Source organism: Triticum urartu, chromosome 6 (genome assembly GCF_003073215.2).
Source record: "Triticum urartu cultivar G1812 chromosome 6, Tu2.1, whole genome shotgun sequence".
Taxonomy (NCBI): Eukaryota; Viridiplantae; Streptophyta; class Magnoliopsida; order Poales; family Poaceae; genus Triticum; species Triticum urartu.
The window spans coordinates 446,227,403-446,241,438 of record NC_053027.1 but is presented as its reverse complement, the minus strand read 5'-3'; the positions used below and the strand labels follow the sequence as shown (position 1 = coordinate 446,241,438).

At 47.8% G+C, this 14,036-nt stretch overlaps 1 protein-coding gene across 1 annotated transcript; it reads left to right on the top strand.

The window, feature by feature from the left end:
• The first annotated feature begins 4,462 nt into the window (after nt 1-4,462).
• LOC125514094 (homeobox-leucine zipper protein ROC5-like) lies at nt 4,463-11,110 on the top strand. Its single transcript, XM_048679350.1, has 9 exons — nt 4,463-4,968; nt 5,058-5,296; nt 5,397-5,514; nt 5,594-6,307; nt 6,416-6,517; nt 6,622-6,849; nt 8,485-8,662; nt 8,900-9,273; nt 10,263-11,110. The coding sequence occupies exons 1-9, from the start codon at nt 4,867-4,869 to the stop codon at nt 10,620-10,622; spliced, it is 2,415 nt and encodes an 804-aa protein (XP_048535307.1). The 5' UTR covers nt 4,463-4,866; the 3' UTR covers nt 10,623-11,110.
• Nucleotides 11,111-14,036: the final 2,926 nt, after the last annotated feature.

Genomic DNA, 14,036 nt, shown 5'->3' with positions numbered 1-14,036 from the left:
CATCACTATAAGCCTTGCAAGCAATGTAGCTAATGAGTTAGTTACAGGATGTAGTATTACGGAACGAGTAAAGAGACTTGCCAGTAACGAGATTGAACTAGGTATTGAGATACCGACGATCGAATCTCGGGCAAGTAACATACCGATGACAAAGGGAACAACGTATATCGTTATGCAGTTTGACCGATAAAGATCTTCGTAGAATATGTAGGAACCAATATGAACATCCAGGTTCCGCTATTGGTTATTGACCGGAGACATGTCTCGGTCATGTCTACATAGTTCTCGAACCCATAGGGTCCGCACGCTTAACATTCGGTGACGATCGGTATTATGAGTTTATGTGTTTTGATGTACCGAAGGTAGTTCGGAGTCCCGGATTTGATCACGGACATGACGAGGAGTCTCAGAATGGTCGAGACATAAAGATCGATATATTGGAAGCCTACATTTGGACATCGGAATGGTTCCGAGTGGTTCGGGCATTTTTTTCGGAGTACCGGGAGGTTACCGGAACCCCCCGGGGAGTATATGGGCCTTATTGGGCCTTAGTGGAATAGAGGAGAGGGAAGGAAAAAGAGGGAGACGCGCCCCCAAGCCAATCCGAATTGGTAATGGGGCCGCCCCTCCTTTCCTTCCTCCCTCTCTCCTCCTTCCTTCCTCTCCTACTCCTACTTGGAAGGGGGGAATCCTACTCCCGGAGGGAGTAGGACTCCCCTAGGGCGCGCCATAGAGAGGGACGGCCCTCACCCTCCTCCACTCCTTTATATACGTGGGAGGGGGGCACCCCATGGACACACAAGTTGATAATTGATCTTTTAGCCGTGTGCGGTGCCCCCTCCACCATAATCCACCTCGGTCATATCGTAGCGGTGCTTAGGCGAAGCCCTGTTCCGGTAGCAACATCATCACCGTCATCACGCCGTCGTGTTGACGAAACTCTCCCTCGAAGCTCTACTGGATCATGAGTTCACGGGACGTCACCGAGCTGAACGTGTGCAGATCGTGTAGGTGTCGTACCTTCGGTGCTAGATCGGTCGATCGTGAAGACGTACGACTATATCAACCGTGTTGTCATAACGCTTCCGCTTACGGTCTACGAGGGTACGTAGACGATACTCTCCCCTCTCGTTGCTATGCATCACCATGATCTTGCGTGTGCGTAGGCATTTTTTTGAAATTACTGTGTTCCCCAACAGCCGCGCCGACTCTTCATCATCTGGCTGATTGCGAGCTTCTTGATCCTTGGAAGAGCTCTCTCTAAGAACACAACACCACTATGTGCTGGCCCCACATTGGGTGCTAACTATCGTAATTTTGTCACGACAAGTGTCCTCATAGGAGAACTAAATTGTGAGGCCATAGTTGCTAGGTGAAGCCTTGGATGGGGTTGATCGGAAATGAGAGACGCGAGTTTACCCAAGTTCGACCCCTCTTGATAGAGGTAATAGCCTACTCCTGCTAGATTGCTATTGATGATGATGATCTCGATTACAAGGGTGCTCTTTATGCCAATGACTCGAGAGATTCTAACTTGTCTGTTATTTGGACAACCTAGGGACCCCCTTTATATACTACTCGGGTCCCTGATTTTACAAGATAGCTCGGGTTCTACCCGAAGTAGGAGTCCTACGCCAAGTCCTTCGTGCCTTCCAAGTATGGATGGCTCCACCTTGAACGCAGATCCAGGAAAGCTGACTCTCATCTGATTGGGTCGGGTTACCTTCCAGCCCACCCTTGGCCTCCTGGGCCTGGCGTGTTTACATCTTGGGCTTCCTAGTTGGGTTTCCTCTGCCAGTAATATCCCCAAACACCTGCTGAAACCACTCGGTGAGACTGATCAGTACAAAAGGTTTGAACTTTAGGCGTTTTGCTGAGACCGGGTGAAAACGCCTGGTGGCTCCGAGTTGTGATGACCTAGGCACTTTCCACATTTCGGCGTCACCAACTGAAACCATTCAGAAATTCCGAATGAATTTCAGCTGGCAACAGAAGGTTGGCAAGTGCTCTTCGGTGGGCCGAAGTTCTAGGGTTTTAGGTAACGACTATGTCATGAATGGCTCGGTGACTCCAGGTGTATCCAGTTCACCGAGTCTGAGTTTCACTTATGGTTTGTGTCATAGTGGAATGTGGGGATTTGAATGAGGCTTTTGGAGCTTGGTCTCTAGGCACTTGAGAAGTGAGCCCATGATCACAACCTCATCCCATTTTGGTAGTATTGGCATACCTATGGACTCAATTTGATCTTGGATCACTTAAGCATAAAAATGAAGTCTTGAGGCTTGGCCAACGCTTGTCCTTAGCATTTTGAGGGGTCCACTTCACTTCCTACAGTTGTGCCTAAGTTGAACTTATCCTGAAATGTACTCAAGGAAAACATTAATCCAACAATATGTATGTTGACATGAATTACCAAAACCACCAAGGGAGTGGATGTGCTTTTAGTTGATCAACCACCAAAGTAACAAATGTACCCCCATTGGCTTGTAGGATATGCTCTTTGACCAATTGCAACCATAGAACTACATTTGCCATGGAAATGCATCGAAGGGACCTCTACCCATAAGGTAGAATGCACCCCATGAAGTTTGAAGCAGGATTCACACCAAGTGAGCCACAATTTTGGGTTGGTTCCATCAAATTGGGAAAAGCTTTTTGCAAATATGATGTGCCTAGTGCGCTATCACTGCCATACGATACCTCTAACTAGAAATTTTCTAATGAGGAAGTGTCAGTTGAAGGAGATGATGGAGAGGACTAGATCATACCCTTGGCCGCAGGAGGTGCCGAGGACATTGAGTCCACGACGGCCTTCCCCAGTTCCTTTGATGCACTGCAGTGGCCAGTGGGCCCGAGGTTGGTGTCACGGGACATAGACCCATGATGTCGCCGCCGGCACTGGTGCGCACCTAGGGTGCCGGCACCAACCCCTCACGTAAGCTGGCCAACCTCCTTGCGCAGGTCTGCCACCATCATGTCCAAGTCAGCGACCTTGGTGTCAATCTCCGGCCGCCACTCATCGAAGGCGAGGATAGAGTCGTGGATCCCTTGCTTGAGCTCCTCCTTGAGGCCTAGTAGTCCCCGACCCAGCGGCGCCTTGTTGCGGATTGCCGCCCCCTCCTCATATTCCTTTATGGCCTCCACAAATTTGGCGATTTGCTCCTCCATGGAGTCAATGCGCTCACTCGTCTTCCAACGCGTTTGGTGGTGGCGGTCCAGCGTGGGTGGCGGCGGTAGTATGGCTTGCCTTAAATACCAACTGATAGGATCACACTAGTCTCTCGCTGATGTATCGATTGATAAGTAGTAATATTATCCGGAATTACAAGATTGAGGAGGAAAGAAGAGAGAATCGGGAAAGGGGATGAGGGAGTAGGTGAGGAAGAACAACCAACCGCCAATCTCATCGATGCCCTAGTACTCTGCTAGAGCCTGCATATATGATGGCCCCCGTGGATGCTGGGCCTGTCGGTTACGACATCCACTCATCGCATTGTACCTTGGGATCTCCTATTCCCCCAGACCTTCTTTGTGGACGGATGGCGAGTGGGGTCCCTAATAATTATTTGTGGAAGGAAATTTATACCATAATCAATTTTTTACCTTAACAGGTCACGTGACAAACTATTTATCACATACTCCTTCTACCCTATCATATACTCAACAAAACAACCAATCTATTTATTAGTCTTAACTAGCATTTGGTGAATCGACACCTTCTCCTTTTATCCGGCAACCGCCTCAGCATTATCCCTTCCCGACCATCGTCACTCCTATCCTGTCTCTTCGCCCGCACGCCGCAGCTGTCATTACGTTGACTCCCAAGCTTTTGTTTTAAATAGTTAGACCGACATTACGATACCGCCAACAAAATTATGAATTATCCATCGCCCGCCGCCACGAACAACGCTGTCTCGCCCTATCACAACCATTGCTTGATTCAGCTCGTCAGGCATGCTCTACGCCGTGTCGAGACTTGGGAAGAAAGAGAGAGTCAAGAAGACGCGTGTCCATGAATAGGAGATTCCTCATCACTAATAAGATATCCGAATAAATCTGATTTACTCCAGATCGCCTGGGAGAGCTGCCATAAACGGTCTGAAAAATCATTCGCACCGTCACGTTATTATTATTAACATTAACAAAAAAATAATTCAAGCAACACAGTTAGTGAGCAGCCCACGGATGAAACGGAAACGGGTTCACCAGCCCCGGCACGCAAGCAAAGGAGCCGGCGCGCCGGTCGGGCCAGAGGAGCTAGCAGCAGACGACGCCGTGGAGGCGGGGACGAAACGGGCCCGGACCGGGCGCAAGAAAGTAAGCGGAGCGGCGGAAGGCAACAAAAAACAGGCACCGCACCGCCCGTTTGACTGCGCTGCATCAGCGTCAGCGCCTCGCGTTTCTCCCCACCCTTTTTCCGTGCGTCCACACCCGGGGAGTCCTCCCCCCATCGCTCCCCTCGTATCGTCGTCTTGCCATTTTGACCCTCCCGTCCCCTTCCCATCCCCCCGTGCATAAAGCTTTCTTTAATCGCCGGCTCTCGCTCGCTCGCCCTCGCCTCTCCTCTCCTCTCCTCCCCTCCCTTATTCTAATCCTCTCTTCGCCGTGGAGGGTTAGGGTTTTGAGGAGGAGCCTAATCTCGCAGGAGTAGCAGTGGTAGTAGAAAGAGGGTGGCCGAGGCGAGGCAGCGGGGCGGGTCTCTCTCTACCTCCACCCCGTCCAGAGCCGCACGCAGCCGAGGATTCGGGTCGTGAGGTGTGCAGATCCAGGGCGCAGGCCCTTTTTGGGACGCAGGATAGAGACGGTGAAAAGGCGACGCGGGTCTGCACTCGTGCCGTGTCTGCTCATCCCGGGGGACGTGGGAGGATGAGCTTCGGGGGCCTCTTCGACGGCGGCGGCGGAGGCGGCGGCATGCAGTTCCCTTACGCCGGCGCCTTCTCGTCCTCGCCCGCGCTCTCCCTCGGGCTGGTACGTCGTCACGGCCGGAACGCTATTTCGCTTTGCTTCGCTTTGGCGCGGTGGGTGATTGGTAGAGTTTTTTGTTTGTTTGTTTTCAGGACAACGCCGGCGGCCGAGACGGCGGCATAGGCGGGCGGATGTTTGCTGACGGCGCGGGCGGCGCGATGGCCAGGGACGCGGAGGCGCAGAACGACAGCCGGTCGGGGAGCGACCACCTGGACGCCATCTCCGGCGTCGGCGACGACGACGACGACGCCGAGCCCAGCGGCAGCAACCCCCGCAAGCGCAAGAAGCGCTACCACCGCCACACGCCGCAGCAGATCCAGGAGCTCGAAGCGTAAGAGCCACCGCCCAAAGCTATTTGCATCCACCTTCTCTCCGCCTTTTTCCTCTTGTCCTCTCATGCATGGGTTCGTCGTCCTCTCCGCCTCGTGTAGGCTGTTCAAGGAGTGCCCCCACCCGGACGAGAAGCAGCGCGCCGAGCTCAGCAAGAGGCTCTCCCTGGACGCGCGGCAGGTCAAGTTCTGGTTCCAGAACCGCCGCACGCAGATGAAGGTAAGTAGATTTACCATCCGCGATCCATTTCTCATTTGGTGGTCTCGTGCGAATCCTGACGCGTCGTTTCCGCGCCCAGACGCAACTGGAGCGGCACGAGAACGCGCTGCTGAAGCAGGAGAACGAGAAGCTGCGCACGGAGAACCTGACCATCAGGGAGGCCATGCGCACCCCAATGTGCGGCGGCTGCGGCAGCCCGGCCATGCTTGGGGAGGTCTCCCTGGAGGAGCAGCACCTGCGCATCGAGAATGCACGGCTCAAGGACGAACTCAACCGTGTCTGCACCCTCGCCACCAAGTTCCTCGGCAAACCCGTGTCCCTTCTGTCACCACTCCAGCTGCAGCCACACCTGTCGATGCCCCTGCCGAACTCCTCACTGGAGCTAGCAGTCGGGGGAATCGGCGGCATAGGGTCTATGCAGCCTTCGATGCACGGTATGATGAGTGAGTATGCCGGGGGTGCCTCGAGCTCCATGGGCACCGTCATCACACCAGCACGGGCCACCGGGTCTGCTTTAGCATCGATGGTGGACATTGACAGGTCTGTGTTCTTGGAGCTTGCAATCAGCGCAATGGATGAACTTGTCAAGATGTCACAGACTGATGATCCTTTGTGGGTTACGGGATTGCCTGGTTTTCCGGACAAGGAGTCACTCAACTTTGAGGAGTATCTCCACTCCTCCCAGCATTGCATTGGCATGAAGCCTGTTGGATTTGTGTCTGAGGCCTCTAGGGAGTCCGGCCTGGTCATCATCGACAATAGTGTTGCCCTTGTAGAGACCCTAATGGACGAGGTTCGAGCTCATACTTTTTCCCCTTCATACATTTGTTCCTACTTATAGAAGGTGGTTATATTATGCTTAGTATGCTGATGTTGCTCCATTCATTTGATCATTTCACAGAGGCGGTGGTCCGACATGTTCTCGTGCATGATTGCTAAGGCCACAATCCTTGAGGAGGTGTCTAACGGCATTGGTGGAAGCAGAAATGGAGCGTTGCTGCTAGTAAGTGCCTAACAGTCCCCAGTGCCCATCGTATGCAAGGAGTGTCGACACATGTGACCTCTGAGTCTGAGTTGCTAATTTTTACTTGTTTTTTCTTGCAACAGATGAAGGCTGAGCTACAGGTGCTCTCACCTCTGGTCCCCATAAGGGAGGTTATTTTTCTCAGGTTTTGCAAGCAGCTGGCTGAGGGTGCCTGGGCAGTGGTGGATGTGTCCATTAATGGGCTGTTGAGCAATCAAAATTCTGCTACGACATCCGCAGGTGCAAACTTGAAGTGCAGGAGGCTACCTTCCGGCTGTGTGATGCAAGACACTCCCAATGGCTACTGCAAGGTAATAACAAGAACACAAGATCCATCTTACATGTTTTCTTTATCAAATAGTTCTCTTCGATTGCCCTTTGCATTTTTTTGAGGAATTGAAAATGATTATTTTGATGGGTAAAGTTAAGTTATCTGTCTCTTTAGTGCAAAGAAACGTTGGCATATTCAAAACGAACATTATGATCACTGTAGTTTGCGACTGGAACTTTTGCATGAAAGTAACTGGTCAAAGTTTTCCGGGGGCATTAGTAGTAACCATGTTACTTCCACTACTTCTCCACTACCACTGTACCTTCTCTTAGAATTTGGGGAGAGTGGCGTTGTTTTCGGAAGTGTTTGTTTTATCTTGCTGATTAATTTATAATGTGATTTGATGATGCCCATGCAACATAGTGTTCACAAGTCAAGGCCTAATTGATTAGTTAGGGTCATGAACCCACCACCCACATAAAGAAATCAATTGGTCAACGAGGAGATGGATTAAACAAGCTACCCGGAGTAATTAAACATTTCTGTGGATCCAACACAATTACCCAAGCATGTTGATCTGCTTGTTTAATTGAACCACCAACTTTTCTAGGGGATTAGATGCTTCTACCCCTTGGATGGAGCACCTTGGGTAACTTATTGTCTTGTATTTTTTCAAGGTGTTCCTGACATGTTGAAATCTGCGACACTTGCTCATTTCCTTTGTTATGTCTGTGTGCCTGAGCTTTGCACAGATCTTGAGACATTCTTAATATGTGGACCTGATTAAGGAAACTGATTTGCTTTAAAAACTGGTTGTGCACAAGTGAGAAATAACTCGTTTTCTTGTGAAAACACAATGATAGATCTCTTTTATTAGTTTGTTGAAGTAAATAGTAGTCCTGTGAGTTATGCGATCAATTTCAGGAGCAATTAGTCGATGTTCCAGGAACTTTGGGGGGGGGGGGGGGGGGGGGGTTCTTCCGTTTCTTGAACACCTTGATCATGCGCTGTCTTATATGTACGCATCACTTTTTGATGACATCTATTTTAGGATCTCAAAAGGAAGAAATATTCTAGAAGTAGTCTCTATGCATCATTTGGGAGTTTGCAGACAAGAAATCAACAATGTAGCATCAGACTGATGTCAAAATTTGCTGGCAAATCCATGTGCAGAAGTATCTGCTATTCTATTATAAAACTAGAGATATGCTCTTATCTTGCTCTGGATGTAATTTCTTCTTTTATTTATACACAAGCCGTTTTCATTTCTTATTGTGGATCACTTCCTTCCATGTTACTAAATCTCTTACGTATCCTTTCCAAGTCTCACCACAGTAATAGTAAAATGGTATGCCTGGTACAAACTACTACAATTCAAGTATTCAACAATTGCACACTAGAAGTTATGGTGGAACCCATGGACCATCAGTAGGTCCACATCTTGGGACTGGTTAACTGGCAAACTGCCCAATGTGTAGATTTCACGTTTTTACTTCAAAACAGAAGTACTACATCATATGGTTAAAAAAAGAGCTATCTAATCTCTGCACTCTGCACTGTGTACCCACAGTTGTGTGTTTGTGTTGCGCTCAGAACTCGGTTGTTGTATTACAACACCCCAAGACAATTGCATGTGGGCGTGCATTTATGGCTAACAGATGCATTTACCCTGTAGGTCACATGGGTTGAGCATACTGAATACGATGAGGCATCTGTCCATCAGTTCTACCGACCACTTCTCCGATCTGGTCTTGCCTTTGGCGCCAGCCGTTGGCTCGCCACTCTGCAGCGCCAGTGTGAATGCCTGGCCATCCTCATGTCCTCTGCTACAGTGTCACCTAATGAACCAACAGGTACAGAAATTTCGGAACCTTTCCCATTTTCCATGTACACCCTGTAAAGCTCACTGTTTCTATGCCAAATAACACACGCTAGCTGCATTTTAATATTAAGACCCCATTTTATCAAGTAGCTTACTACTTTACAAATAAGACTACTACTTTTGAAGTAATTCTATTCTGTTCAAAACAATACTTTGGTAAGTACACTTATTTAGAATGTCGATAATAATATGTTGCATTTGGTGCCAGCTATATCGCAAGAGGGTAAGCGTAGCATGCTGAAGCTTGCACGCAGGATGACGGAGAACTTCTGTGCGGGGGTGAGCGCATCATCTGCGCGTGAATGGAGCAAGCTGGATGGTGCAACAGGTAGCATCGGTGAGGATGTGCGTGTCATGGCACGAAAGAGCGTGAGCGAGCCTGGGGAGCCACCAGGGGTGGTGCTGAGTGCCGCCACTTCTGTATGGGTGCCTATTGCCCCTGAGAAGTTGTTCGACTTTCTGCGTGATGAACAGCTGCGTGCCGAGTGGGACATCCTCAGTAATGGAGGGCCCATGCAGGAGATGGCTCGAATTGCAAAGGGGCATCAGAATGGAAATTCGGTATCCCTTCTCAGAGCCAGTGTGAGTATTACTTAATCTGCTTCTGTTCTATTACTTCTTTAATAGTTAACTCTTAACTGGTTAAAGAGGTTTTCCCAGAATGGCGATATGTCTAGGGTATAGCACATCACTTTCACTAGATCAGATATGAACTAGCAACATTTTTGTTGTTTGTTCCACATGCTTACCCATGAATTGGTATATGGCTGTGCATAATTTTTGAAGTGTACTTAGATGGATTTAGTACTTGATTAAGAAAATGATTTAGTACTCCATTTCACGTCACTTTCTAGCTGACCACTGACATCACAAACAGCTTACTGAACTCTGGATTTTTTTTACATAAATGGAATAGTTTCTGGATGTCACAAATATAGGCTAGCTGACGATAGTCTGGGAGCTGTCACATAGAATAATACTTCAACACCATATCCATTATCCAGTAATAATCACTATGTTGTGAACCAATGATGACAAGGAGAAGATCACAAAGAAAAGTCTGGCAACTTTCCATCAAGTACTGTTAGGAGTCTAGGGCAGCTGAGAAAAGGTCGTAATCATGGGCCAAAAGCTAAAGCCGACTAGAAAGTCTAGAATGAGTAGCGCCACACTTTTACACAACGTCTGCGGAAGGGTCCAAAACTGGGACCAAACTGGGGAACGAGGGGCAGATCTGCTTGAAAAGGTGTCAGGTTGACAACTTTCATTACTGTTTTGTAATGCGTACAAAGTGTTAGAATCCAAACCCAAAGCTGTCCCGGATCCTTTGTGCAGATCGTGTAGATCCTGATCCCAAAAACTTCTTAAGAAAAGAAAAGAAGAACCACACCTTTCCTCGTGCAGATAATGTGCCATGTGCTCTCGTTTCTGAACTGTTTAATTGTCAGATACAAACTATTGACTGCTCCATCAAAATTTCAACATTTTTGTTCTGGATATTTTGAGTTTTACTATTGATATTACCAAATGTTATAAAAAAAAACTCTGATTATTCATACCTTCTGCTGCAGGCTATGAGTGCCAACCAGAGCAGCATGCTGATCCTTCAGGAAACGTGCACTGATGCATCTGGGTCGATTGTTGTATACGCTCCTGTGGACATCCCGGCGATGCAGCTCGTCATGAACGGCGGGGACTCCACCTATGTTGCTCTGCTGCCATCTGGATTTGCCATTCTGCCCGATGGTCCTAGCATCGGCAGCGAGCACAAGACCGGCGGCTCTCTGCTGACCGTGGCATTCCAGATTCTTGTGAACAGCCAGCCCACCGCCAAGCTCACCGTGGAATCCGTCGAGACCGTGAACAATCTTATCTCCTGCACTATCAAGAAGATCAAGACGGCGCTGCAATGTGCAACGCCTGAGTGTTAGGGTGGATTTTGCCTTGGGGAGGACCGGTGACGCCGAGCCTGAGTCAAGAACGAACCGCGCAATGAAAAAAAAAATCCTTTGCTAGGTGATAAGGATCTTACTTGAAAGGTCCTTAGCACAGAGCAATGGTGGTGGTTCGGGTATTGACTCGGCCTCTTCCGTCGGCTGTATTCCCCGGCGCCATGCATTTTAGACATTTCTTGAAGGACATGCTATAGTTCCCATCGTTTTAGGGTGAGCTTTCGGCTGGCTCGTTGCCTCTGTTTTGTCCGTCTCTCTCTTTCTGTTGTAAGGATGAGCTGGTGTGCAAGTGGAGACTCAGGAATGCTGGGTTGATCTACTAGTGCCGTCCATAGGTTCTGGTAGAGGTCTAGAATCAAACATGAACGTTTGAAAGCTATCAGCCAAATAATGTCTGGCGTTGCTGTGGATCAACTGGGATTTATTTTTGCAATCAATGGCCGGCCAAAGTTCAGATTGCTGCTGTACTGACGCTCTTCTTGGTTGTAGTCTTTGGTCATGTATGTGCTGTTCGGAGTACCTACAGTTTGGTCATAAAGAGCGGTCTTGAAAGGTCCTGTGAAGTTCAGTATGCTATCAAGTCTTGTGCAAAGAAATACTGTGGGTGCTCAGCGTCAACACATTGCCACGGCCACATAGGATTCACTGCTCTGTGCTGCGGCGTGGGGTCGCTGGCTGTTACGTCGATGGCGATGGGTCGTGCTGCTGTCACGCCCAGTTTGACAGTTTGCACGTACAGCCGAAAGGTTTTTTCTTTCTTTCATCTCAACGACCCGGAGGAAAAAAGACTTCTTTTCACACTGGACTATACACGTATAATTGGATTAGAAGAGAAGTCCGGTACTGTCCTTTGCATCACCCAAATCTATCGGCTTTTCGGCGCTGTCAACAAACATGCCGGCGCTCGTGACGTGACCCGCGTGAATTGGGCGTTTACCACTCTAGTCAATTCACTCCAGATGCCGCTCAAACGTGTCATGAATCATAGTAACACAGTACTCCTGTGCATGACCGAGGCCGAGTTCTTGGGAAGACGTAGCTTTACCGCTACATCGGTGGACTGCACGTATGCAACTGAGCTCAGGCTGTAGGTGAGGGTGGACTAAATGGGACACGTGTAGTTACCGAGCTCAACCAAAAGGCAGGTGGTGTTACTCTTGTACAATCAAATGTAAGTAAAGATCAATCATGCAATACAATCAAACAAACATACAACAAGTGTTGTGCATGGTGTCAGTGTCATTGTGGTGTGAGATCATGTGACGTGACCCGCGTGAATTGGACGTTTACCACTGTAGTCTTGTTCACTCCCGATACCGCTCAAACGTGTCATGAGTCATAACGCAGTACTCCTGTGCATGACCGAGGACGAGTTCTTGGGAAGACTGAGCTTTACCGTCACATCGGTGGACTGCACGTATGCAACTGAGCTCAGGTTGTAGGTGGGTGTGGGACTAAGGCCGTGTTCAGAGGTACTCCGCTTCACAGCTCCACTCCCGGAGCTAGTGGAGTTATAGTTGAAATTTACGGAGCGCCAGTTTACTGGCTCCGCACCTCTTCGGAGCTGGTGGGATTCCGAACGGCCCCTTAATGGGACACACGTATAGTTACTGAGCTCAACCAAAAGCCAGGTGGTGTTACTCTCTATACAATCTACGTAAGTAAAGATCAATCATAAACAATCATACAATACAGTCAAACAAACATACAACAAGTGTTGTGCATGGTGTCAGTGTCATGGTGTTGTGAGATCATGTGTTAGTGTTAACTCATAAGAGTTTGGAAAACAACATAGTGGTTGTCAATTGGAATACATGTGACATAAGGGTTCACATGCAAGTGTCACGACCCGGTCCTGAATGGGGCCCCAAATCTCTATGCTTTATGCCAGTCCCTGAATTGATTGTTGACCCACACAGTTGACGATGAAATACCAAGAAATAACACACATCCTAGTATTACATCACAGATCCGGTCTTTAAGTCATTACATACCTACTAGCTCATGGGCTAGCTTACAATACAATCATGCAGTGGAGATAATATTCTAATCTTGTGATGACCATCCACACACAGGCAGCAGTTGAGTATAGCGTCATAACCCTACTTTGTACCTTTCTTTGGTACGGTAAACCTGCAACATATATGTTGCAGCCACAAGGGTCAATACATTGAATGTATTGGCAAGTAACAACTTTGAAGTAGCAACCCTATAGGTGTTCAACAAGCCAAGGGAAGTGTGGTCGTTTTATTTTTCGAAATATTATTCTCCTAGCCTCTACTTACTAGTCAAGGTATTTCAACATAATTGTCTAATAAACGACTTAGGACTTCTCCAATTGGTTTACCACGAGAGCCCTTCGGGATCACAGTTTCTAAAAAATGCCAGGAGAGCCCCTCGGGATCGTGGGTAAACAACACTGCCATGAGATTCCATCAGAATCATGGTTAACAAATAATTCCACGAGAGCCCCTCAGGATCGTGGTTAACAACATTGCCATGAGAGACCCTCAGGATCATGGTTAAACAAACATTTCCACGAGAGCCCCTCGGGATCGTGGCTAACAAACATTGCCATGAGAGCCCCTCGGGATCATGGTTTCTCAGTCACAACATGGTCGGACACTCTTGTCCAAGATTCACACAAAACTCAACAACCAAGGTAACGTAAGTTTCGACAACATGTGGCTATCATGTTCTGGTTTCAAAACTTTGTAAAGTAAAACAAGGTAGAGCAAGTTCAAGAATGCAACTTGCTTGGTAATCGTTGATGTTATTCACACAAACAAATCTTGGTAAGTGATGAAGTTCTTCACACACACATTCTTTATAAGCTACTCTTCGCTCTCCGAGCGATCTATCATAGGTAAGAGCAACCATAAATAACCATACAATACAATGAAACATACAACAAGTGTTGTGCATGGTGTCAGTGTCATTGTGTTGTGAGATCATGTGTCATTGTTAACTCATAAGAGCTTGGAAAACAACATAGTGGTTGTCATTTGGAATACATGTGACATAAGGGTTCACGTGCAAGTTCTCAATAAGGTTCATCACATAAGGAGTATTTGATGTCAAGTTGTGGTTGTCAGATCCAATCAGAAGGAATCATAACAACAGAGTCATGGTCTATGAATCTAGGATAGCCAAGTTCATGTTCAAGTTTGAATAACATTTCAAACTTGTTGACCTTTCATGAGCTTGGATACACACTAAGTGTTTGAAAATGATAAGTTGGTCTGGCTTCTAATTGAATTTGAATTTGAATTAGGGTTCACCATGTTTGAATTCAAATTGAATTAAGATTTGAAATTGAATCGGGTTTGAATTATCAAAGCTAGGTTCAAGTCCAAAATATTTCATAATGGACTAGTGTTGGTTCATGAATTC